The sequence below is a fragment of the Crotalus tigris genome, unplaced genomic scaffold, assembly GCF_016545835.1.
Source record: "Crotalus tigris isolate CLP2741 ecotype Arizona unplaced genomic scaffold, ASM1654583v1 scf7180000019244.426175, whole genome shotgun sequence".
NCBI classification, from domain to species: domain Eukaryota; kingdom Metazoa; phylum Chordata; class Lepidosauria; order Squamata; family Viperidae; genus Crotalus; species Crotalus tigris.
The window spans coordinates 297,305-322,269 of record NW_024097452.1 but is presented as its reverse complement, the minus strand read 5'-3'; the positions used below and the strand labels follow the sequence as shown (position 1 = coordinate 322,269).

Genomic DNA, 24,965 nt, shown 5'->3' with positions numbered 1-24,965 from the left:
CCAAACCCTGGAGATATACTGTAGCAGTTGGAAGAAGCAAAGAGAACAATAAAACTAAAACACTGGTTTTCAGTTTGGTTTTCACTGACAACACCATAGGTTTTCCATTCTATATACAACTAGACAACCCAAGATCCCTTGGGTCATCCTTTCAGAGATATTTCCTTACCAAATTCCTCAATGTCTCCAACAATGACAAAGCCTCTAATAAGTACATTTAAGGTATGTTGGTTCAAAAGGTTTTGTTTATGCCACACCATTTTGCCCACGTAAAGGTTATAAGAAAAAGAGTTTTGGTAGTATATTGATGGGTTGCTTCCAACATAAAACATGAACGTTTTTTTTACAACACCTGTATGAATGTTATTCTAATATTTCAGAGTGTTAAAATTACTGTATAATTTATAGTTTATACAAACTCATTTAAGGAACACTGTGTATCTTCAACTCACATCTTCATTTTACAGATATAAAATATACAATGTTCAGATTAATTGATTTGGTTTACAAATAGCTTCAGGCTGCTGATAGATAACATCTTGCTTTTCAATTATCAGGAGCAGTAATATCTTTTTTAAAAAATCAAACTAAAATGTAATCGTTGCTAATACTATCTGAACATATTAGTTTATAAGAGCTTGTTTGTTCACATTATAATCCAATTTCCTGAGTACAGAACATGAATATAAAGCTTATTGAGTAGCACATGTAGTCATCATTTCCCAAAACTAAATTATTTTTATGCCCAAAGGTCTCCTTCAGTCATTTACTTTTCTATTTGGTTTCCCTATGTGAAGAACTATGCATTAGATTTGGTCAAATTTCATCTTATCATCTCATTTTTCTTTATCTAGAGGAAATCATTTCCTAAAGTATTTATTTATTTACTCAATTAATTAATTGGCTGCCCTTCAAGGTAATTCTGGATGGCTTACAATCAGAAATACAGTCCTTTCTGGTTGTAAGCAAAATCAATTTCTACTCAAGCAACAGTTTTGACACACCCTAAACAACTTTTTGAGAGTAGAACCTATGAAGACCTATGCTTCTGCTCTGAACCCACCAAAACAAAAACATTTATTTTTTCTGGTGATGTAATTATTTTTCAAGTGATGTTACTTGCGACCCTTCAGTGGGTTGGGGAAACTAACTGTGGCCCTTGATCGAAGAAATTTTGCCTCCCAATATAAGTTAATTCCTTAAATTATCTGAATTTGCTGACTTTAAAAAAGGGTTGGACCAATTCACGGAAGTCATAAGGATCAATGGGTATTAGCGTTGATGGCAATGTGAAGGCCATCCGCTGGGAGATCACTTTTTGTACTGTGAAAACTGTGAGAACATAGTGCCGGAAAAGATGGAGCAGGGATCTGATCCAGCTGGGAACTGCTTATGTTCCTGTAGATATGATTAGCTATGCAGATGGCCGTCAACTTACAAGAGTTCATTTAGTTACCATTCAAAGTTACAATGGCACTGAAAAAAGTAACTTATGACCGCTTTTCACTTACAAACTTTGCGGCATCTCCATGGTCACATGATCAAAGTTAAAATGCTTGACAACTGACCCATATTTATGACAGTTGCAGTGTCCCAGAGACATATGAACACTTTTTAATGACCTTCTGACAAGCAAAGTCAATGGGGAAACCAGATTCACTTAACAACTATGTTACTGACTTAACAATTTCAGTGATTCACTTAACAACTGTGGCAAGAAGAGTCCTAAGTTGGGATAAAACTCACTTAACAAATGTCTTGCTTAGCAACATAAATTTTGGGCTCAACTGTGGTCATAAGTTGAGAACTACCTGTATATGAACTTTGTAACATTAATCTAAAAGGTTTGACTCAAAAACATAAACATCAGGTAACAGCTTACCATTTTCAAAATAAAACCGGTGGAAGTCCATCCCTTCTACAAGATTTCCCAAAGCTTCAGGCTCAAATGAGGTCAGACCAGGATCACAGATTTTCCTACAAAGTAAAGGAAAAAAAAAATCTCCTGTACACATTATGCGAGAAAAATGAAAAGCCATTATCTACATGCAGGACATCTTACAAAGTCTCAGTTCTTTCTTTAAATCCTGAATTTCTTGTGGTCCCCTTGGAGAACCACAGCTTTAAGGCACTAGTTTTGCCTTGAAAAAGAGCTGTCCTGGTGCTTTTTCTACTCCTTTCTTTGAAACACACACACACACACACACACACACACTCTGACACAGTAGGTGAAGCCTGCTCTGAGATTGCTGATAGCTGAAAATGTCCTCAGCTGAAAGTGCCTTCAGGAGCTCTTCCATCTCCCATTAATGCATGCATTTCTGCAACAGGAAACACTAAGGATGCTACTAGATGAAAATGTTCCAAGAATGTTCTGTTGCACCTTTGACCCACTTCTCTCTTTTCTATTTTTTTTAAACAAGTTTTATTAATTTTCCAATTTTACAAAAATCCAAGTATTAAGGAAGCAACATGGTGATTGGGTAATCCATAATCCAGTAACAAGCTCTTTCATACATATGTCAGGTTACATCATCAAAAATTTCCTCTCTGTTTCCCTTGGTTATTATATCACATTCAAATTAATACATTGCTAGTTATAACTCAATTGGTTAAGACATTTATCAATTTATTTAACTTATACGCATCCATGTCCTGTTTTTAAATTTTACCTAATTTCAATTACAGTATTCCAGTTAGCTTAATATCCATAGTATTTAGATTTTGGGTAACCCAAAGTTCCCTTAGTTCATTACAAAATAGTTGTCATATCTAAAATACACTTATTATTTACTCGAATAAATTCTTACTTTATTTCACAAACATATTCTATTTCTCATCCTAGTACCTCATCATCTACTAATAAAATAACCTTTACCGTCTCAATCCAACTTCTATATTATAATTCAAAACTATTATTCTAGTGGCTATTTTTTATTTCCCTTATAAGTCTAAATCCTAAATATTAAATCAGTTAGTATCTTTTAAAGTCTCCTTAGCCCATTAAATGAGATTTTAAGCTTTCCATTATAAGTCACATAAACAATCCCATTTTTAAAGTCTAGCTCTAGCTTTCTTTTTGTGCCAAGCAGGCTTCCATAGCAATGCCTTTAAATCCTCAGGTGGCTCTCCCTTCATTCCTACACATTATTTAAATCAAGGGAGACCATCCAATTATCAATTTTTCAAGGGAGCTGGCCCCTTCATAATCATTGGATTGTTGGCCTAATAATTCAAATCTCCATGTTTGGCTTAGTAGATTTGTCGTCAGTTCAGTCTGGTCTTCTTCTTCTTCTGGTTTCAGCTGGTTTAAGTAAAAAGTCATGTTCAATGTTGTAATTGTTGTCTGGGTTGTCTAGGTTCTCAATGTGCTGTACATGTTGGTCTTCAGCATGTTCCATCTTAGTATTGCTTTCTTCAGTTTCTGTTGCTTTTTGAATTGCAGATTTTTTAGTTAAGATCAAGGTTTGGCTATCAGAGTTCTCAGTAGATTGTACCTGCTATTCTTTAAAGTCCACTTTGATGTTAATTTCTTCCTCTTCTGTTGCACTTTGGAATGTAAGTTGAAATCTGGGCTGCATTTTGTAACTTTAAGTTGGCGCCTTTATCTTTCAGTCTGGAATTCATTAGCTTAGTAGCCTCAAGGATTTTTCCAAGTATAAGTTTGTAGTTAAGTTATGGGTAGTATTCCTCCATCTCTATGGTATTTATAGATAGTCCTATGGTGGAGGCTATTTTTGATAAAAGTCAATAAATGTCCATCTCCACTATAAAGAATTGTTTTCACCACCCAGCTGCTTCAAATTCTTACCTTTTTTGATAGTGCCAAGGATAAATCTTAGTCTCAGGTCTCCCAGTCAAAAAGAAATTCACTTGCTATACCACGTTTCACCACAAAATGTCCCCGGTAGTATGTAAAGTCTTTTCCCAAACTCAAGTTAGGCTTTTATCCAGTTTTTTTTAAAAAAATGTTCTTTTTTTTCAACTTAGCAGATAGATAAGGTAATAGGACCCCGTAGAAATAGGAACTTTTTGGGACCCCAAATATCCAAAAGGTGCTAGTCCAATTATTTAGTTGTTTAGTTTAGTTGTTCTTTTCTTTTTCTTTTTCCAAAGCTTTATATTCCCAGGGTAGGCAGAAGCCGCCAAGTTAAGAGGGGGGGAAGAAATTTCCAAAGGCTTTTACAGGAAGATAGTTGGGATACAATTATCTTAGGTAAGGTAAGGTCTCACCCAATTCCTCCGCAGTGCTTTCGTTGTGCTTGGTAGTGCTTTTGGCTTTTGGCTGGCACGGCTTAGTGATTGGCCATGTTAATGGCTGATCTTTTCTTCGTTGTTCCAAAGCAGCTGCCTCAGATCAAACGGAAGGGCTCCCACCCTTCCGCAATCTGTCGAGAGTCCTCCTCACAGTGGTCATCCCTCCAGGACGGCTTTTGACCCTTTTCAGGGTCTTCCGACAAAGGAAAACCAGATGGCGGAGAGAGCGCTCTCCCTGCACGTCCACCGGAGCCACGATTGCAAACTGGAAGCCTCTCTTTTCTAATTTTTGATGATATGTGTAAGCTGAGATAAACACTGCATAGATTACATGTCACTGTCTACAGTACATTTTGGAAATATATTAAATATATGAAAGTCTTTATGCTGAACACCATCTAATAATCCTGGTTGTGTGGTTTCTTACCAATCTGAGGCAGAAAATATAGGGAAATTTCAAACAGTTAAAAGAAAGAAGAATTTAACTTCTGTTCCCTGAAAGCAGAAAAATCCAATCTCTGTCCACAACTGTGATATAAACTTAAATAATGAGCTGATTTATTATAACCCTCAATACCCGCTGACCATTAAAATATCCTCTAGCTCGAATATGAGAAATTCTTTCTTCTTCTCCTCAATATGATCAAGAGAATAGCAATCACATTCTGGTTAAAACCACCAGTTTCTGGAAATATACTCTAACATTATACTGATATCCAAGCAAGAAAAAGCAGAATAGGGAGCAGAAAGAAACTTACGTGTAGGCTTCAAAATCCCCATTATTGATAGCTTCTATCAGCTGCTCGGTAACCTTGATGATCTCTTGTTTACGAACTGGAGACGAGAAAAAAACACGTACAATGACAAGATTAAATATAAAATGAAAGTCAATGGAACAAAAGACTATATGAATAACAGTCTCAATCATAGAGTTATCTCTGATCAATTATGATTGTCGTGCATTCAAACAGCCTCTGTAGTTCATCCTTTGCTGTTAACACAGCTACAAGTTGAGTTGCTTCCAATTTTATGTAACGGACTGACCTCTATATATATTTCTGTGTGGACAAATCAGAAGCAAGAATTGGAGATCTATGGCTTATCCCTTTTTATGCCTTCAGTGAATCTTGCAGCTTCAAAACTATTCAGAAAGGATGTAAAAAGGAAGCATGGATATAATAAGAATAATCCTTTGATGAGTTCCATGCATTTGACAGAATATCTTTCTGATACATCGTGCAGGTTATTTATTCTTATTCTCCTTGTAATTTCAAAGATGGATTGTACGGGATCTTTTGAAAGAGTCCTTAATTTCACATCATATAGACAGATTTAACTGTAGTTTAAACTCATTCCATGATGTTTGTCTATCTATCCATTACATAAAAACACACAAAAAAGAACAAGACTATTTGAATACTTTGTAGAAACTTAATCTTTATTCTTTTCTATGGGACCCTTTAATTGCAGCAATTATTTGCATTTTTAAATTTAAATAGGAATAATGTTAGACCATAATCATTCACACATAAATTGAGTGCAGGTACATTGGTTATGGCTGCTGATAGCACACAAACAATATCTTCCCTAGAGTAGGAGAAAGTATTATTACTCCTCTTCGCAATTTCTAAGAAAGACTGTTACACAAAGTGAGTTTTCTTACTCCCAAGAGAAGGTACATTTTCCTCAAGTGTAATTAGATACATTCCATTCCTCCTTAGTTTTCAGATCACTTTCTCCCCCCAATCCTGCAAAACTTTTTCTCATTCAATATATTGTAAAACAAGAAAAGGAAGATAGAATCAATGTTTTGATCAGGGCACTTAGCTCTGTCAAGAAGTATGTATGCTGTAGAGATAGATAGATAGATAGATAGATAGATAGATAGATAGATAGATAGATAGATAGATAGATAGACAGACAGAAAGACAGACAGACAGAAAGACAGATAGAAGCTTTAACATGGAGAACAACAATCAACAGAATCTCAGAAAAGGAGGAGTAAAACAATGTGTCTAGTACTATTAAACAATGAAAATTCATTCATAGAGTAAAATACACAGAATACATTTGTTGTTGCTGAAATTACTTGCTCAAAAGATCCTATGTGGAAGAGATTTTTGAAATCAAGGAGAGGAAGCAAACATATTGAATACACTCTCTTCATTACTAGTAATTATTTGTAAAAAAAAAAAAAACAATAAAGGAGGGATAGAAATAAATAAAAAATAAAATATATATTTTCAACTTTGGGTACCTTGCAATTCTTTGCAAGTTTGTGAGCTGCAGAATGGTTTACACAAAATATATGAAATAAAATTGTATGACTCTATAGGATAAACACATTTCCATCCAACAAAATGCATCATTTATTTATTTTTAATATTTCTATCCTGCAGCAATCAAACAATATTTAATTGCTTTGATATGAACAGAAATAAAACATCCAGTGAGGCTAATACCAATCTAAACAGTTACAGTATTCAAAGCAATAGCTATATTAACCCCACACGTAAATAAAAGATTACAAAAATGATCAAAAAGAAAATAAATAAACAAGGAACGTATCTATGGAGATTCTCAGTCACCCAAAGGTGGACTTTCTTGTTTTTCTTTGAAGACATTTTGCTTCTCATCCAAGAAACATCTTCAGTTCTGACTGGATGGTGGAGAATGGAAGGGAGCTTCTTAGATGAGCAAAACATCTTCAAAGAAAAACAAAGTCCAGTTGCCTCTTGAAAAAGTGTTTTTGGAATAAAAAAGCAACAGAAAGCATAATATTTGGAGTTTGGACTACCACACATGATAAAAGCCAAGGGCCTCACATGGAATGTGTCTCATTCTGCATCAACCTAACCTCTAATCAAGACATTAGAGCAGTGGTTCTCAACCTGTGGGTTGCAACCCTTTTGGGGGTCGAACAACGCTTTCACAGGGGTCGCCTAAGACTATCGGAAAACACATATTTCCGATGGTCTTAGGAACCGAGACACCGCTCCTCTATCCGGCCACCGCCACTGCCCTCCTCCGACGGCTCCTCTGCCTCCAGGGCACCCTTCTCCTCCAACAGCACCTGCTCCTGCTGCCGCAGCGCCATCGCGCACGCCCTGGGAGGCTCAACTGCGTGGGCGGCCGGGCTGAGCCGAACAGCCAAGATTCAGGATTTGTCCTTTCTCTAATTCTGGCTTTCCAAGAGACAGTAAAAAGTGTTCTCTGGCCCTCTCAGATGTGAACAGAGCCTCTTTTACACACCATAAATCAATGCTTGGCTGCCCTGTTAAGCCATCCAAGCAGAAAACTGTCTTTAGCCAGACAAACAATGACTTATTTAGAGGAAAATTACTGAAGGCTGCTGCTGGGTTGCTCTGCTGCTGCCGCCGCTGCTGGCTGAGCTGAGCTGTGGCGCCGAGCTGGTCCCCACGCCTCCCGGTTGACCGGCCGTGCTCTGCCCCGGCCGTGCTCTGCACCGCGCTGGAGTCTCCCCTGTGCCGCTTGGCCCGCCTCCCTTGCCGCCTGGCCCGCTTCCCTTGCCATTGGAGGCCGCCTTGGCCCTCTGGTGCCTGGCACGGCCCTGGGGCTGGTGGGCAGCAGCGGCTCCTTCCCAGCTCGCCAGGCTCCGGGCCTTGGAAGCGGCCAGGCAGTGGCGATGCCCGCATGTGCGTCGGATGCCAGCCGGCTGGGCCGGGAGAAGCGGCGCCTTCTGAGCGGGAGCTGGTGCTCCGGCCGCACCCCTCTCACATGCGATGAGTCGGGGAAGGGTCGTGGCGGTGAAAGGCTGCGTGGTGTGGAAAGGGGCTCCCGTACCCCCGCTGCTGCGATGGCGCTCAGGAGGTTGGAGGGGCAGGCAGGTCCTGGGGAGGCAGCTGGAAGAGGGCAAGAGGTGCCAGGATGAGGATGGGGGGCTCCAGATTGGCGGATGCAAGAGAGAGTCCTTCAATCTTCCTTCCTTCCTTTCCTCTTCAATCTCCTTCCTTCTCCATCTCCTTCCTTTCCCCTTCAATCTTCCTTCCTTCCTTTCCCCTTCAATCTCCTTCCTTCTCCATCTCCTTCTCTTCCCCTTCAATTTCTCCTTCCTTCCTTCCATCTCCATCCCTTCCACTTCAATCTTCCTTCCTTCCTTCCTTCCTTCCTTCCTTCCTTCCTTCCTTCCTTCAATCTCCTTCCTTCTCCATCTCCTTCCTTTCCCCTTTAATCTTCTTTCCTTCCTTCTCCTTCCCTCCCTCCCAATATTTTTGAGCAAGGAAGAGTAAGCTTCTCCAGTGAGCATTGCTATATTGTTTTTGTGATTAATCATTATGCTTTAATTATGTTCAATTCGTAACAATGATACACCCTGCGTATCAGATATTTACATTATGATTCATAACAGTAGCAAAATTACAGTTATGAAGTAGCAACGAAAATAATTTTATAGTTGGGGTCACCACAACATGAGGAACTGCATTAAAGGGTCGCGGCATTAGGAAGGTTGAGAACCACGGCATTAGAGAAATGTTCTTTCTTAAAGAAAAGTTAAATTATCCATAAAAAATAATTTTGTGAGGATTTTCTAACTCTTATAGAGTATTTTTTTCACAAAAGTCCATTTGGTGTCAACATAGTACCCCTATCAACATCATAAAAATGCTTATAATGTAGGCACTTGGCATGTACACAAATATTTAAATAAAGGCTTTAAGATATGTATATTTAATCATTAATAACTAAGACTCAAAACCAAAACCAATCTCAAATGGCACGAAAGTCTATCAATCCATGGACAATTTTCAAACTTACAAAGTAGCAACTGCAACTCAACTAGATAAATAGAGCTGACCAAGAAGTTAAGCTCTTTTACTCATTCAATATTTAGAAGAATTCTGAATCAAAACAATTATATTTGCTACTTCCAAGCATGAAATCCAGCAAAGTGAGAACTTTCCTCCATCATCCAAACAGATGTCTTATAAACATTGTGAAAAACAATTAAAATTTGGAAGAAATACAAGGACTTTAAGAATGTAGTGTATCACACCTGTGCTTCAGAGAGATGAAGATAAACTTTGAAGGCACAGAGTGTGGGTGTTGATGAAAGAGAGAAAGGGAATTGACTTGGAGAACTGAAAGAGAAACAAGTTGTGCATGAAAGGAAAGAAGCAACCTGGAACTAAGGAGAAACTTCCTAACAGTGAGGACAATTAACCAGTGGAACGGCTCATCATCAGAAGTTGTAGGTGTTTCATCATTGGAGGTATTTAAGAGACTGGACAGTCATTTGTCTGAAATGGTATAGGGTCTCCTGCTTGAGCAGGGGGTTGACTAGAAGATCTCCAAAGTCTCTTCCAGCTCTACTCTGTTTAAAATTGATTGAAAGAGCTGAAACTGAACATAAACCATATGGTGGAATGAGCAATGAGGCAGGTGAAGTGAGAAATACTGGGGCCTAACAACCTCACAAGCATTCTAAGATGTATACTAGTTACAACCAAGCAGCAATGAACAATTGATCCCCCCCCCCTAAAAAAAGTATAACCCAATAAGAATTGATAAGCAACCTCAACCTGCAACAGGACCTACTGAAATATGGGAGCTAGAAAGTGAAAAAATGCATGGCCAAGGAATATGATTCTCAGTCCTTAAAGGAGAAAACTAGAGAAAGAACTATGTTGTGGCAATTGAGAAAGTAATGTTTATTGAGTAATGTAAATAATATCCTTGTCACATGTCATATATACTCGAAACTTTTAGGTGTCCATATATACTCCAAAAATACGGTTTGGCTTATACACAAATAATAGAGACTATTAATTTTACATAAGTATATATAGTAGTTTTTTTCCTCAGCTTTTTAAAAATAATCACAGAAAGCCCATCTATGGATAAGCTTTCAAATTTTTAGCTAATGTATCTATGAATAAAACAAATGTGAAGATTAAAAATACCAAAATTCAAAGGTGGCCATTTTTCATGATACTTTAGTTAAAAAGTCAAGTGTTGGATTGTCTGGGGATGGGCTTATATGCAAGTATAGATTGTATTAAGTACAAATAGAAGGTAAAATTGTATATAATAGGCTTAATACACTGGAGATGCATAGTTTGTATAATTAACATACTTCTTGCAAATATGCGAGAGTACTCTGCCTTTTGGTCTGTGATTTATACCATACCTTAACCAGAAGTTCTCAAACTTTCTTGGTTCATGATATTTTTAATATCTCATTAAATTTTTCAATGCTCCTAAGCCACATCTGTGAATCAACCTCAAGCTAGTTGTCCAAATGTATCCAACAGATGTTGAGTATTATGTTTCATGAACTTTTTCTATATAAATATGAAAGGTACAGATACATCACGCCACATTCCAAAAGGGTAGAGCTTACCTAATGAGTATGGTATAATTTAGCAATACCAAGAAAATTTTTGAAGCTGTAATGGAAATAAAATCCCATGAGTCTGAGCAACATCAAAGAACAGTGGCATTATCAGAAAAAGTAAGAAAAGCAATTGGATTCAAGATTAGAATGGAAAATCAAGAGAGACTGGATTGTTTCAATTTAGAGCTTTAGATTTAAAACAGCGGTTCTCAACCTATGGGTCGCGACCCCATTTGGGGTCAAATGACCATTTTACGGGAGTCGCCAAACAACACGTTCCGCCATTTTTCCCCCTCGGGGTGGCGCCGCGCATGTGCGCCACGCATGGGGGCGGTGCTGAGCATGCGCGGCGCGGCCGTGTGACGGGGGTCACTGTCACACAAAGTTTGAGAACCACTGATTTAAAAATTAAGAAAATAACTTTCAATAAGAAAGGTAAAAAAGTAAGCCGTGGTGGCACAGTGGTTAGAATGCAGTACTGCAGGCTACTTCTGCTGACTGCTGGCTGCCAGCAATTCGGCAGTTCGAGTCACTGGCTCAAGATTGACTCTTTTTTTTTTGAAACACATTTTATTGGTTTTTAATTCTTAGAACAAAGTGCTCAGGACACACCGTGGTGCTGGGGTAATCAAACATCCAAAAATAAAACCATATATAAATAACTCAACTCAATACATTCAATGTTCCCTATTTCCCTCAAATAGCATAATACGTTTAAGATGTCCCATTTCTAATTTAAATTTCTATAACTGATAAACCAGTTTTAAAACTTTGTAAGTTTACAATTATCATAATCAAATTTAACTTTAAATCGACAGGTTATCAATTCAGGTATCCCTTCCAGATATATTCTAATTCTTAATCTCTCACATCCCTCATTTTATCACAAGTCTCATTTATTTCTTCTTCCACTACACAATACATATCCTAATTAAAATAAAATATTAATCTACCCTATACATATATAATCCATCAATCGATCAATCTCTTTAAGATAACAAAATAATACTAAGCTTTAAATCATTTCAGTTCATTAAACAAAATTCAAATTTCATCCAATTGATTATCATGCCTTATCACATCTATGTTATCAGACAAAAACATCATCTTACTAATTTAAAACAATCAATTAATTATTGAAACAACCAAATCTAAAAAACCATTTTTTCCATTCCAATTCATAATAATTTTCATCAAAATAAACCTATTATTCCAAAAACTACATTCTTAATCTATTTAAGATATCTGTTCTAATAATCACCCTTTTTTCTTACTTCTAACTCTGAATCTTAATCCTTAAAACAGTCCATAAATCAACAGTGCCTTTTAATCCATTACACATAATTTTAAATTTCTCTTTTCAGTCTTATTCTGACCTTCTTTCTGTGCCAGGCAGGTTTCTATAACCAAGCTTCTCTTTCAGCCGATAGATCTCTCTTTATTGCTTGCAGTGCCCTTTGGAACAATAGGAATCCCATCCTCTGGATTAGGCATCTATTTCTCTCATCCTTAAAGCTTCGTTGCTTTAAAGTTTCAAGTCTCAATCTTTGATACTTCTGATCCTCAAAGCTATAGATGGAATGTTTGTAAGGTAAAATAAATTCCTCTTTGATCTCAGTTGTTTCCTCTTCTAGTATGCTTTGATTTATAGAATGGTCAGATGTAGTCTGGAGATCAGTTTGAAGGTTTGAAGTAAAACTTCTGGTTCTTAATTCTGTAGTAAACTCTTTCATTGTAGCACATACTTCTGCAGTAGCCTCATAAATCTTTTCCAATATAAGTTTGCAGTTTAATCGTGAATGAGATTTCTGCATTTTGATAGTAATTGAAGAGAGTCTCTCTTTTCTTTTTGTGGAGGCTGTATTTAATAAAAGTTAAGCAGTATTCACCCCCACAATTCCCACAGCTGCATCAGCTTATCTTTTCTCTTCAAAAGTAATTTGAAGGTCAAGTCTATTCCATCTCCAAAGAATAACCAGAAGTTGCAGTATTAGGTTTTCGCCAATAGATGTCCTCAGTGGATTAAAAATAATCTTTTCCAGACACCATTCCCCCCCTTTTTTCTATCTTTTAAAATAAAATGTGGAAAAAGAAATAATCTTCCAGCATAAAATGATAGTACAGCTCTTAGAAAAGAGTAATTCTGTACCCCAAAGCAAATGAAAATAAAATATAGTCTTTGAAATTTTGTTCTATTCTTTTGTTCAATGCCTTTCTTCCCAAACATATAGAAGCTGCTTTTTTAAGACAAGGAAATAGTTCTAACAAGGCTCTTACAGGCAAAAAAAAAAAAAAAAAAAGGAAGATAGAGTGAAGAGAGGAGCAAGGGAAAAGTCTCACCCGGGTTCACCACGGTGGTTCTTAATGCTTAGATGGTTCTTTGACTTGCGGTTGGAGCGGCTAGGTCAGGGGTCGACATCCTAAAATGGTGAAAGAGCCACTTGGACCCATTTTCCTCAGAAAAGAAAAAAATGGGAGCCGCAAAATGTGTGCATGCACATGCGCACACATGTAACGGGGCTTGATTGAAGAGTGGAGCCTAAGGCGACACATGCACCAGCCCTGCCCCTATCCAGGTCTGGTATGGATGGCTCTGCCGTCCTGGCTTCTCCCCTCGGAAAAGACTGCTCTCCCCCCTTTGCTGAAGCGGCGAGCGGGGGGGGGCTTGCCTTGGGCACGACGGGGCTGCTGGAGGCTGAGGCCCCCAAAGGCGCGGACCAGGCTATCTTCCATAGTGACAGGAAGGCGACCGGGGGAGCAAAAGCCTGCTCATCTCCCCCGGTGGTGGCGGCGGCAACTGCGGAGCCATCTGGTGGTGTTTACACGGCCCTTCCTCCACGTGACTGAGATAGGCAGTTCTGCCATGCTCTGCCCTGCCCTCGTTTCTCCAGAGCAGAATTGGGGCCGCGCCAAAGGAGCCGGCTGAAAGTGGTGCCTTGGACTACCCCTCCAAGGACGGCGCTTTGGAAGAAGGCGGCACCCTTGCCAGAGAACTAGAGTCAGCCCCACTAACTAACATGTGAACCCCACACTAAGAATGGTCCTGCCTAAACTGAGCTCAATCGGACAGGAAAGTGCCAATCTGATGGAGGCTCCTGCGAAGTCAGCTCGGTCATTGGGATCACGCAGTTCAGTGGGCTTGGCGCCCCCCCAAGCTATTAATTCAGAACCAGGCAGCGATTGGATTGCAATCAGTTGGACAGGATTGCAGCCAACAATAGTAGGACATTAGAGCCGTCAACCCTGGTTTCCACCCGGGCGGGCAGGTGAAACCTCGAAACCTTTTGCGTTCGTTTGCAAAGAGATGCTGGTGGCACATGGCCCGGGTGGGGGGGGGGAAGACAGCTCCGGAGGGAGGCAGCCATGCAGCCAGAAGCCGGCGGTCCCAGTGGAACGGCACAGAAGACCTACTGGTTGGTGTGGGAGGCTCCAGCACTGCTGGTGAGCAAGGCCTGGCATCCGCAGCCCAGTTCCGCACCCCGATGACCAGCTGGACCGGCTTTCACTGCTTCTTTGCAAACGAACGCAAAAGGTTTCGAGGTTTTGCCTGCCTACCCGCCTGGGTGGAGGCCCTGCACCTCCCCTTCTCCTGCAGCCGGGGAAAGAGGGCCGGCCCCGAGCCTGTCCTGGAGGACTTTTTAGGCCACGGATACCCCCCCACACACTCCCTCCCCTGTCAGCCCAGGGCCAGGCACTATGGTTCCGCAGCAGGAGGGAACCCTCCGGGCCTTCGGTTTTCCCAGCTTGCCAGTGAGGCTTGCAAACTCGGCTCCTGCCAGGGAAGCAGCACCTTTTGGGACAGGCTCTGAGCAATTGCACGCTTTGGGGAAGGAGCACGGAGGCCTGCAAGCAGGCAGGCAGGCAGGCAGACGCTGGGCAGCACGAACTAAGCGGCGGCAGGACGGACGCAGGGCCTTAGCTTGTTGCTTATCAAGACCGTGCTCAGTTCGTGCTGCCCAGTGTCTTGATCCGCCACCACTCAGGCCTTTTTTGCCGCTGGAAGCACGCCACATTAGCTGGCACTGCAGGGGGTGGTCCCACGGCAACACTGACAATCCAGGCCATGCGCCACCAGTGTCTCCGGTCCCAAGCCGCGAGCTGCAGGAAATATCCGGGCCCAAGTTGTCCACTGCAAGGACACCCTGCCCACGGCAGTGCTGCCAAACCAACTTCTATGCTGCTGGCATCCCCGGGCTGGTTGTCGGAGTGCAGAACCGGGCTGCAGATGCCAGGCCTTGCTCATTGGCAACGCTGGAGCTTTCCACACCGACCAGTAGGTCTTCTGTGCCGCTCCGCTCGGACCGCCGGCTTCTGGCTACAGGGCTTTCTCCCTCCGGAGCTGTCTTTCCCCCCCTCCCGTCTATGTCGAGCCCATGGCGAACAGCGTCCCACAAACCAAATAAGTTGAACCAATCAATTCAAACTTCTTTCGTGAGAAGTTTGAATTGATTGGTTCAACTTTTTTAGTCCTATTTTTTTTTGGGCACTGCTCGTGGCTGGGAGCCCCAGGAGATGGCTGAAAGAGCCGCATGCGGCTCTGAAGCCGTGGGTTGCTGACCCGTGGGCTAGGTGATCGGCCATTTTACTGGCCAATCTTCTTCTCCGTTGGCCCTCACAGCTGCATAATGGTCTACCGGCGGAGGGAAGCTAGCCGACGAGGAGACAAGTCTCTTCGTACGACTAGAGGTGCCGCGATCCACCTTCTATTTTTCTGATGTTGGTAAAATGAGGAGCCAGATTGTTGGGAGCAATTTGCTGACTCTGAAAACCACTTAAGAGAGGGCTATAAAGCACTGTGAAGCAGTATATAAGTCTAAGTGCTATTGCTAAAAACATAACATTATGTCTATTCATTCCCTTATTATGGTCTCTATTTGAATTGGACAGCCATAATCTCTATAATAACTATTTTCTCTCATGTTTGGAGGCCTTTTTCAGATCCATTCTGTCATCATCATTATTACCATCACTGTTTGTTATTATTTTCCAATACTTCCTGTAGGAACTCTATGTAGAAGTCTGTAAGGACAGTCAGTATAAATAATGAGCTACTGTACTTTCCAGCGTATAAGATGATTTTCGCAAACTTTAAAATTGGCGCCGAATACGGGGGTCGTCTTATACACCGAGTCGTCTTATACGCCCGAAATAACGGTAGTTTCTGGCATATAAGATGACTTTCTAGGCATGCAATTCGGCGCCGAAGATGGGGGTCGTTTTATAAGCCGGGTTGCCTTATATGCAGGAATATACGGTAGTTTTAGTTCACGTTTTTTCTTTCACAAACCTGCTTCAGCAAAGGTTTCAAACGTGCTGATTCCCACAAGAGCAATTTACCTCCCAGTTTTGTATGGAACCTATTCCCCTTGTTATATAGGTAGTCTTCAACCTATGACCACAATTGAGCCCAAAATTTCTGTTGTTAAGTGTGACATGTGTTACGTGAATTTTGCTCCCTTTTATGACATTTCTTTTCTCAGTTGTTAAGTGAATCATTGCAGTTGGTAAGTCTGTAACACAGTTGTTAAGTAAATCTGGTTTCTCATTGACTTTGCTTGTCAGATGGTCACAAAAGGGGATCACATGATCTTCGGACAGAGTAATGGTTGTAAATATGAACCAGTTGCCAAGCATCTGAATTTTGATTACATGACCATGGGATGCTGGAAAGGTCGCAACTGTGAAAATGATCATAAGTCACTTTTTTCAGTGCCATTGTAACTTGAACAGTCACTAAATGAATTGTTGTAAATCAAGGGCTACCTATATTCAGTCTGTACAACTAATTCAGTTTTGTAGAGTCCTTGTCAGCACATAATCTCCAAACAATCAACCAAGCTAAGAGAGCATTAAGAACTCCACAGTTCAGCTCTGAGCTACATATATTCTTTTCTTTGGTATTTCATTTTTTCTTGTGAATCACAGGTAGGAACAATCTGCCTATCTATATGCATATGATGGTAACTAATTACCATTACCAAGACATTGACCCTGTTGTTAATTAACACAAATGAACCAGATACTTCAACTTGTACCTTAAAAGAGAACAAAACTAAGCCCTTAGTAAACAATGGATTTACTTGAGGTAATCCTTGACTTAACAACCGTTCATTTAGTGACCATTCAAAGTTACAATGGCACTGATTTATGACTGTTTTTCACACTGTTGCAGCATCCCGGTGGTCAAGTAATCAAAATTCAGAAGCTTGGCAACTGGCATGTATTTATGACGGTTGCAGTGTCCTGGAATCATGTGATTACTATTTGAGACCTTCTGTCAAGCAAAAACAAGCAGATTCACTTAACAGCCATGTTACGAACTTAACAATTTAAGTGATTCACTTAACAACTTAAGGCAAAATCATTTGTCAATGGCGGCAAAATTCACTTAACAACAATCTTGCTTAAGAACAGAAATGTTGGGCTCAATTGTGGTTGTAAATTTTTAAGACTGCCTATATAATATTCAGTGAAGACTTAAAAAGAACATTCTTAGCAATTTGTTCATTAGATCTTACAATTAATCTTTAAGAATTAGCTTAATTCTCTCTTGATGTTCTCTCTTGATGTTTATAGGGCATGACCCTGGAAATATTCTTCTAAAATGATAAGAAAAGACTATATTAAGGAATGGTATATTTCAACTGAAGACATAAAAGCATCTCCATATATAAACATCCCATCTGAAGAGAAACTATGTGGTATGCAGGCATATATGAAACTGAGCATGCAGAGAAAAAATTACTAGAATATGAGTTCTTTCTTGTCATACATGAAATCCATAAAAGTTGCAATGTACGTGACCTATCTGCAGTAAAACATCCTCTAAATTGCTGGGGGGGGGGAGAAACTAACTTTGGACAATTGTAGATGAATCTGATAGGCTATTTTCATATTACATAGCTGATTGAAAATTGATTTAAGGTTGATTGCATTAAGACTATAATTTGATTACTAGTAAACAATCTTTGAATTTCACACAGAACAAAAACTGGTAAGAAATATTTAACTTTGAAAAACAAATTATTCTGACATTGCATGCTACAAAAAAGAAGCCAAGGATACTTTTTAATGGATGTGAATAATTTTATGTTGTTTTTAAACAGCATGAACAATTCTCTGTATAGTGATCTGACTTTCACATTTCTGGAGCTTCAAGCAATTCATTCAGTAATGAACTGGCAAGAGTATTAAGATAGCTGATTTTCTCTTCAATTTCCTAAGAACCAAAGATCCTCCTGAGATCCAATGCAACTTTAGTGAAAATGCAAATACTTCATTCCCTAAAATGAAAACCAATAAAGTTACAGTATATTTTTTATTCAAACATACTAATAGATATGGATATCTCTTTAACTAATAGTTATATTAGAATAATTGGCACCTGGCCACAGGTAAATAAATAATTACTCTTTCCCAAACATGTAAATCCTACTTCTACATTTGGCATGAAACTTGATTACAAATATGGGATCACAGTAGTGGGAAAAGTCTGGTCCATGTACTTTTGTCCAAGAGCAATAGCAAGACTAGATGCCTTGACTTTGGGGAGCCAAAAAGCCAAAAATTTATACTTCCTCATATTCTAGATTCACTGAATACTATAAAATTGCTAGCTGGCAGTGCAGAGACAATTTCTTTTATCACTGTCTTTAAATTGGTGACACTATGAGTGAGAATACACAGCATGTGAATTTCTGGGGTGGGTTACTTCTGGGATCAACCAGTTATTTTTAATACTGACAATTTTTTAAAAAATTCTTCTTTTGTAACACATCATGTCTTAGACTCTAACACACAGGGATGGGTGTGTTTGAAAACAGAAAAACGACAACAGGCTCCTGATTAAATAAATTCAAGTCAAGGAGTGAGCTTGATTAAAATGGTAGGCTCTTAATTGCACCACTTCTCTCTTTCTTTTCTGCTATTTCCCTCCATTTTACCAACAAAGAAATCCTTATCTGAGAAAAAGACTGTGGGAAATAATAAGATGGGAAAGGATGTCCCGTGAGTTATCCTTTTCTAGAAATTTTGGGGCTTGCAGCTTACAGCCAATGGAAAAAGACACATCAAGAAGGATTTGAAGTCATAGAGAGCCTCCAACTATTCCTTTTCTTTCATTCTCAGTACAGTACAAGGCTTTCCTTTTGGGAAAGAAAAAAAATCAAAGAGTTAATGGGAAGGTTAAAAAATTAATTAAGATTTAAAACAGATATTGGAATCTAATTCTGAGGTCTACCCAATGTATCCTCAGTCATAAAAGCTCCCTGAATGAATCTGCATCTCTTAGGCTGAACCACTTCGCAGGGTTAATTTCTGTATGGAGCACAAAGGGAGAGATTGTATGTATGTTACCTTGAGCTCTTGGAGGAAAGATAGGATATAAATCTAATAAACAAATAATCCTACATATCCTCATTGCAATATTTTTTTGCCTATATCTGGGAAATGAGGCACATCTCAATTATTTCTAGATAAGAAAGACACAGACCTGATTTCCTGAGGGAGGTTTCACTCTCCCTTTGTGTCCGAAGTTTGATTATAGATGCTGTGTAGAGCATCCTCATTAGCCCCATCCATTTCACAAATGTTTTTGGAATCAACAATACCATCTAGAAAAGAAAAGAGCTGCAACATATCTATCTAATAAGAAGAAGTCACATATTAATGTTTTCTATATACTTTAGGAATAAGATGCTTTCGGTTCTCAAATCTAGTGAATGCTTTGTAATCCCTTACTTGAACGCATTTAAAATGCTTAACATTTTCCTGCCCACTGATATTTCTGAAGTTTGTAGCAGCGATTAACATTCAATACAGAATTCTATTATACTTCATAATAAGGAACTAATGTGGTATTCCCACCCATTTACTAAGATTTGTTTTAGTTCTAGGATTCAAGCTTTACTGTTTTTAGATACAAGGCCATCTTTATCAAATGAACTAAAAAATATGGGCAAAAATCAAGTGAGGGTGCAGAGAACTTCCAGGCAGTCACTTAAATGGGCCCACTCATCAATTTCATAATATTCCTATTTAAACGAAGTATCTGCAGTCATATTATTAATATTTAGCATTTACTCTGGGTTTACATCAAGCCTGTTAGAACATGGGTCCCCAACCTCCGGGCTATGTCCCACTACTGGGCTATGGCCTATTCAGAACCGGGCTGTGCGAGAGGTAGGCCAGTGCACATGCACAGCTCCATTCATGTGAGTGGCGCCCCAAAGGCTTCTCTTCTCTCTTGCATGAGTGGAACTGCGCGGTCCACTGCTCACATAGCCCAGTTCTCCTCTCTCCCCCAGCTGGGCCATCGCCTGCTTCCAATGCTCCAAAAGCAGAACCACCAGGCCACACACCCTCTCCATGGCCTGCCACAGATCGCTCAGGCAGCCTAGCAATGCCATGGCAGCCACACCCTCTGCCTGCGCTCTGCAGCATCATCTGTGCACAATGGGGCGTGAGGGCAGAGTCTTGTCCCTGCTGCCCAGCTGCCATGTCCTTGGCTGTGCTGCTCCACATAGGCCGTGCCCGGGGGTGACTCTCCTCTGGGGGGGGCTGCTGGTGAGGAGGGGGCCACGGGGGAAGGCGGGGCTGGGGTGATGGTGTGCGTGCCCACAAAGAGGGCTCTGAGTGCCACCTCTGGCACATGCGCCATAGGTTCGCCACCACTGATATACTGCATTAGTCCCTGTTCATTATAAAATCATGGAAATAAGAAAATATATTCATCCACAACAACAGAGAAGGACTAAGCCTTCAAATTATAGTAAGTGCCTATTTTCATTTCACCTCTAAACTATTTTTAAATGATTCGTCTCTTAATTTCAACTGGGAATGGTTACATGTACTGCATCTCTCAACTTACATAAAGAAGAGGAAGGAGTGGACTGAGAAGGCTCACATTCAAGCAAGAGATCCTGTGAATCTGTCAAACCCTTAAATCTTGCCACTGAATTGGTGGAAAGAAACACAACAGTTGAATAAAGATGAAACTATAGAGTACAAGGAGAAGTGTCAGGAAACATTGATATAGGAGTAACTAGCAAGACAATTAAAAACATGATCAGTAAAATGAAACGTAAGGGGAGAGGTCAGACGCAAGCAACAAGAACAACTCTGAATAGGATAAAGCTATCCTTTACTGTTGAACACCTATTTATAAGAATCTCACAAAACTGACTGCCCTCCCTTGGGAAACAGCAGATATATTCTCAAGGGTTAGATCGCAGAGATTTTCTCCCCCAAATCGACTCCATGCTGGAATGTCTCTTTACTCCCCCCTGGAAGGGCTCCTTCTACTTCAGATCTATGACAATTTGTCGTGGCCAACTCATCACAGTCAACTCACCGCAGCCAGCTGGCCACGGGACAATTCGCCATAGCCAACTTGCCAAGGCCAACTCACCATGGGACAACTGGCCATGGGGCAAAAGTTATATAATATCAAAGAAATGGTGGAATAGAATCATTAAAGAAAGTTTGCTAAAGGAGAGACAAAATGAAATGACAAAAATTAAAATATTTTTTTAATTTATTTTAAATAATTACATTGAATTGTTAAATTGTCCCACAGCGAGTTGGCCAGAGTGAGTTGTTCTGCCATGAGTTGGCCATGGTGAATTGGCTGTGGCGAGTTGGCAGTGGCAAGTTGACCACAATGAGTTGGCTGAGCTGAGTTGTCTCATTCTACTCTATTTCAGCCGGTGATTCTACCACAGGAGAAGAGGAATGATGAATAGAACTTAATACCTACATGTGACCCTCTTTTTGAGAACTGTACTGGAGGTGGAGGGAGATAGAAGAGATAAAAAGAAAAGAAAAGAGGGCCAGAATAAAACCCCAAAGTAATAATTTAAGTACGCAAACAAATGAAAAAAGAATACTGCAACATCAATAAGATGTGTAAGAAAAAAAGAGGCTGACAAATCACATTTGGTTTCAATTTACATACCAGTAGCATAAAAGATATTCTTAAATTCCCACGATAATATATCATCTTACAAAGATAAATGATTATCATAATAAACAAGGTCAATATACTTGTCTGTTTATAACATTGTGAACCAATTACAAATAATGTAAATCAGTAAATGAATCTCTAATTAATATACAAATTTCATTCATTATGCATATTCTAATGATATCTCAGATTATTAGTCCTAAGAACTACAACCTTTAATAATAATTCCCAGTTTAATTTAAAAAATGATTCCATAAAATGCACGGAAGTATCTTGCGTAAGAATAAGAGAACCACGATCTGCTGCAACTAATTTGGTTGAGAACCATTAAATATTGTCCCAAACCAGTGCTTTTTTTCTTAAAAAAAAAAAAGATATCAGAACTCACACATATCATACAATCTGCTTTGCCTACTCTACAAGGTTCCATCCAATAAAGGTGGTGGAACTCCGTTCTGGGCGTTCTAAGAGAAAAAAAGCCCTGTCCCAAACTATTATCTTATATTGTCCTTTCTAACAAACTTGTGACTATAATGATGAAGTCCACTGCATAACATTGAAAGAATAAATTAATCTTATCAAACAAATTTAAAAAGCATTGCTAAAACCAGGACTTGCAAAACAAATAATTGATGCAATAGTTTATATTGTGTTATACAGTTGTTTCATACTTAGAAAGATACTGAAAGGCTCTCATTATTTTTACATGTTTATTCTAATTTCTAACATACATTTAACTAAGGATAGTTAAATAGCATTAATATTTATAACTTTTATCTCTCTATTGAGAAAATCCTGAAACTACCAATAATACAAAGTGGTGAGGTACAATATCTCAGAATTTAGGAATTTATTTAAAAAATGAAAACCCACCTAGGATATTATCAGTATGAGAAGGCCTTTTTAATTTTTTTTTCTACAATTTCTCTCCGTACTAGCCACATGTAATGTATATCTATATATTACTAAAACGCTGATTCCTGTAACCTTTTCGTGGGTGAAACAGTGCACCATAAGTCAAAATATTTTGAACCAACATACTTCAAATGAGCTAATTTACAGAATGTGTCCAAAATCTGGGATCAATGACTCCCATGGAAATGAAGCTTGGCAAATTTTATAAACAAATTTATGACATAAAGATGATCATAAAGCAATTTATGACATAATACAAAATGATGTTTATTTTCACAGCAGATACATCTCTGAATGTATCCCAATATTTCCAGTGAAGGCAGTAGATTAGGAATTCTGTCATTGTTGAAGGCTTTCAAGGAAATATCTCTAAAACAATGACCCAATGGTCCAGGGATTGTCTAGTCCTATTTACAAAAGGGAGTGCTCTATCTAGAAAAATATGCTTTTTTTTATTTAAGTTTTTTGAAAATTTACAGAAACAAAACAACCCTTCCCCAAACCTCCCCAGCCCTCCCATTCCCTCCCCCGACCTTCCCAGAGCTGAACATAGGCTTAATTAAAATTTCTTCAAAAAATCTTAAAAAGAATATGAACCATAAATAAGTCTAAATACATTAATTGAACAAATTATAATATAATTAACAATAATATATAATATATATATAAAAAGACATAAATACCAAAAGAAAATACTTAAAAAGAAAAAAGAATAAAGAAGAGGAAAAAAGATAAAGATAAAAGAAAGTATAATAAAAATAAGAGATAAAAATGAAAAAAAAAGAATAAAATCTATAAAATATTTTAAAATTTAAATATAAATTATTGGAAAGCTAAAAAATATTTTTTAATATCCAACTTATATTGTATAAAATCTATCCATTTCTTCCATACTGCAAAATACTTCTCTTGCGATTGGTCCTTCAAAAAAGCTGAAATCTTTGCCATTTCCGCCAAATAAGAAACTTTAAAAAACCACTCTTGCAAAGTAGGCAAAGATTCCTTCTTCCAACATTGCCCTACTAACAACCTTGCAGCTGTAATTAAGTTTAACATCAGTGTGGTCTCTTTAGTATCACAATCAGTAACAATCCCTAACAAAAACAGTTGTGGGGTAAATTTTACCTCCTTCTAAAAATTCTTTGAATATTCCACCATATCTTAATCCAAAAGGCTTTTATATTTTTACACGACCACCAAATATGATAATAAGTAGCATCCAAACAACCACATCTCCAACATTTGGGCTGTAAGCTTAAAATAATACAAGACATTCGTGAGAGAGGTGGACTCAAGGTACCGAACTTGAAATTGTACTATGATGCGGTGGCCTTAACATTAATTAGTGATTGGGTTAATTTAACAAATGTAGAAATACTCTTCTTGGAGGGTTGGGATTTACTTTTTGGATGGCATGCCTACTTAATTTTTAATAAAAAACTTGACAGAGTTTTTAAATCTCATATTATAAGGTTTTCTTTATTTCGGGTTTGGAGGAAATATTATAGAAGTGATTTTAAAATTCCATTATGGGCTATACCTTGGCATGCGATAGAGGGGATAAGGAGAGGAGTCAAGATGGATGGTGTTTCTTATGCACAATTACTTAGATGGGATGGTAAAAATTGGCAGTTAAAATCTTTGGAAGATCTAGCACAAGAAAATATTATATACTCATGGTTTCAGTATAGACAAGTAGTGGATAGATGGAAGTTGGATCGTAATGTGGGTCTGCTTAAAGAAGATGAAAATTTTCTTAAACAAGTAAAAGATCAAAGACGAACTCATATTAAGAGAGTGTATGGGGTGTTAGTAGAACTGGATTCAGAGGCAGAACTAATTAAAGAATGTATGATTAAATGGGCACAAAATTTTGGTGAACCAGTTCTACTAGATACCTGGGAAATTATTTGGGTGAGGAATGTCAAATTTACACAAGCCCAGAACTTAAGGGAGAATTTTTATAAGATGTTTTATAGATGGCACCTTGATCCACAAAAAATGTCTCGTATGTATCCTGACTTACAGCCCGAAAAATATGCTTTTGACCTTACATGGCAAAGTCTTCTTTGGCCATTTAATTTTGGAGGAATCATAGCTCTAGAATAAATGTAAGAAACTGATGGCTGTTTAAATTGTTAAGTTATGATTTCCATCCTTCCCTGATCATAGATGTGTGCTAATATCCAAATGGCCAGAGTCTTCCATTCATATCTGAATTATTTTGAAAACATGCTATCCTAATAGAAAAAAATGAGTCAAAAATTTTAACAATTACCCAGAAAGCTACAAAAACTAGCATCTAAACAGGTTTTATTTTTAAAAATACTCCATGTAGCTATAGCTACATCTATGTTTATATCTATGATGTCTATATCTGTATCTATACAAGTCCTTGATTTGATGGAATGGGCACTTGCAAGACTAGAGGGGAAATGTCTGGCCACACAGAGCTTTCCCAGTAGGAGGTTCAGA

General features: G+C 38.7%; 1 protein-coding gene across 12 annotated transcripts in view; it reads right to left on the bottom strand.

The window, feature by feature from the left end:
• The window catches only part of CAMK2D (calcium/calmodulin dependent protein kinase II delta), a 162,209-nt gene that overhangs the window by 4,288 nt on the left and 132,956 nt on the right, over positions 1–24,965 (bottom strand). For 9 of the 12 annotated variants that reach the window (XM_039361287.1, XM_039361275.1, XM_039361276.1 and 6 more), the window contains 2 exons: positions 5,016–5,091; positions 1,883–1,977 (listed from right to left, as the gene is read on the bottom strand). In XM_039361287.1, coding sequence (XP_039217221.1) covers positions 1,883–1,977; positions 5,016–5,091 — 171 coding nt within the window. Of the gene's footprint in view, positions 1–1,882; positions 1,978–5,015; positions 5,092–17,691; positions 17,896–19,103; positions 19,225–20,480; positions 20,565–24,965 lie in introns of those variants that run through there. The other 3 variants (XM_039361282.1, XM_039361284.1, XM_039361283.1) reach the window with 3 other exon arrangements.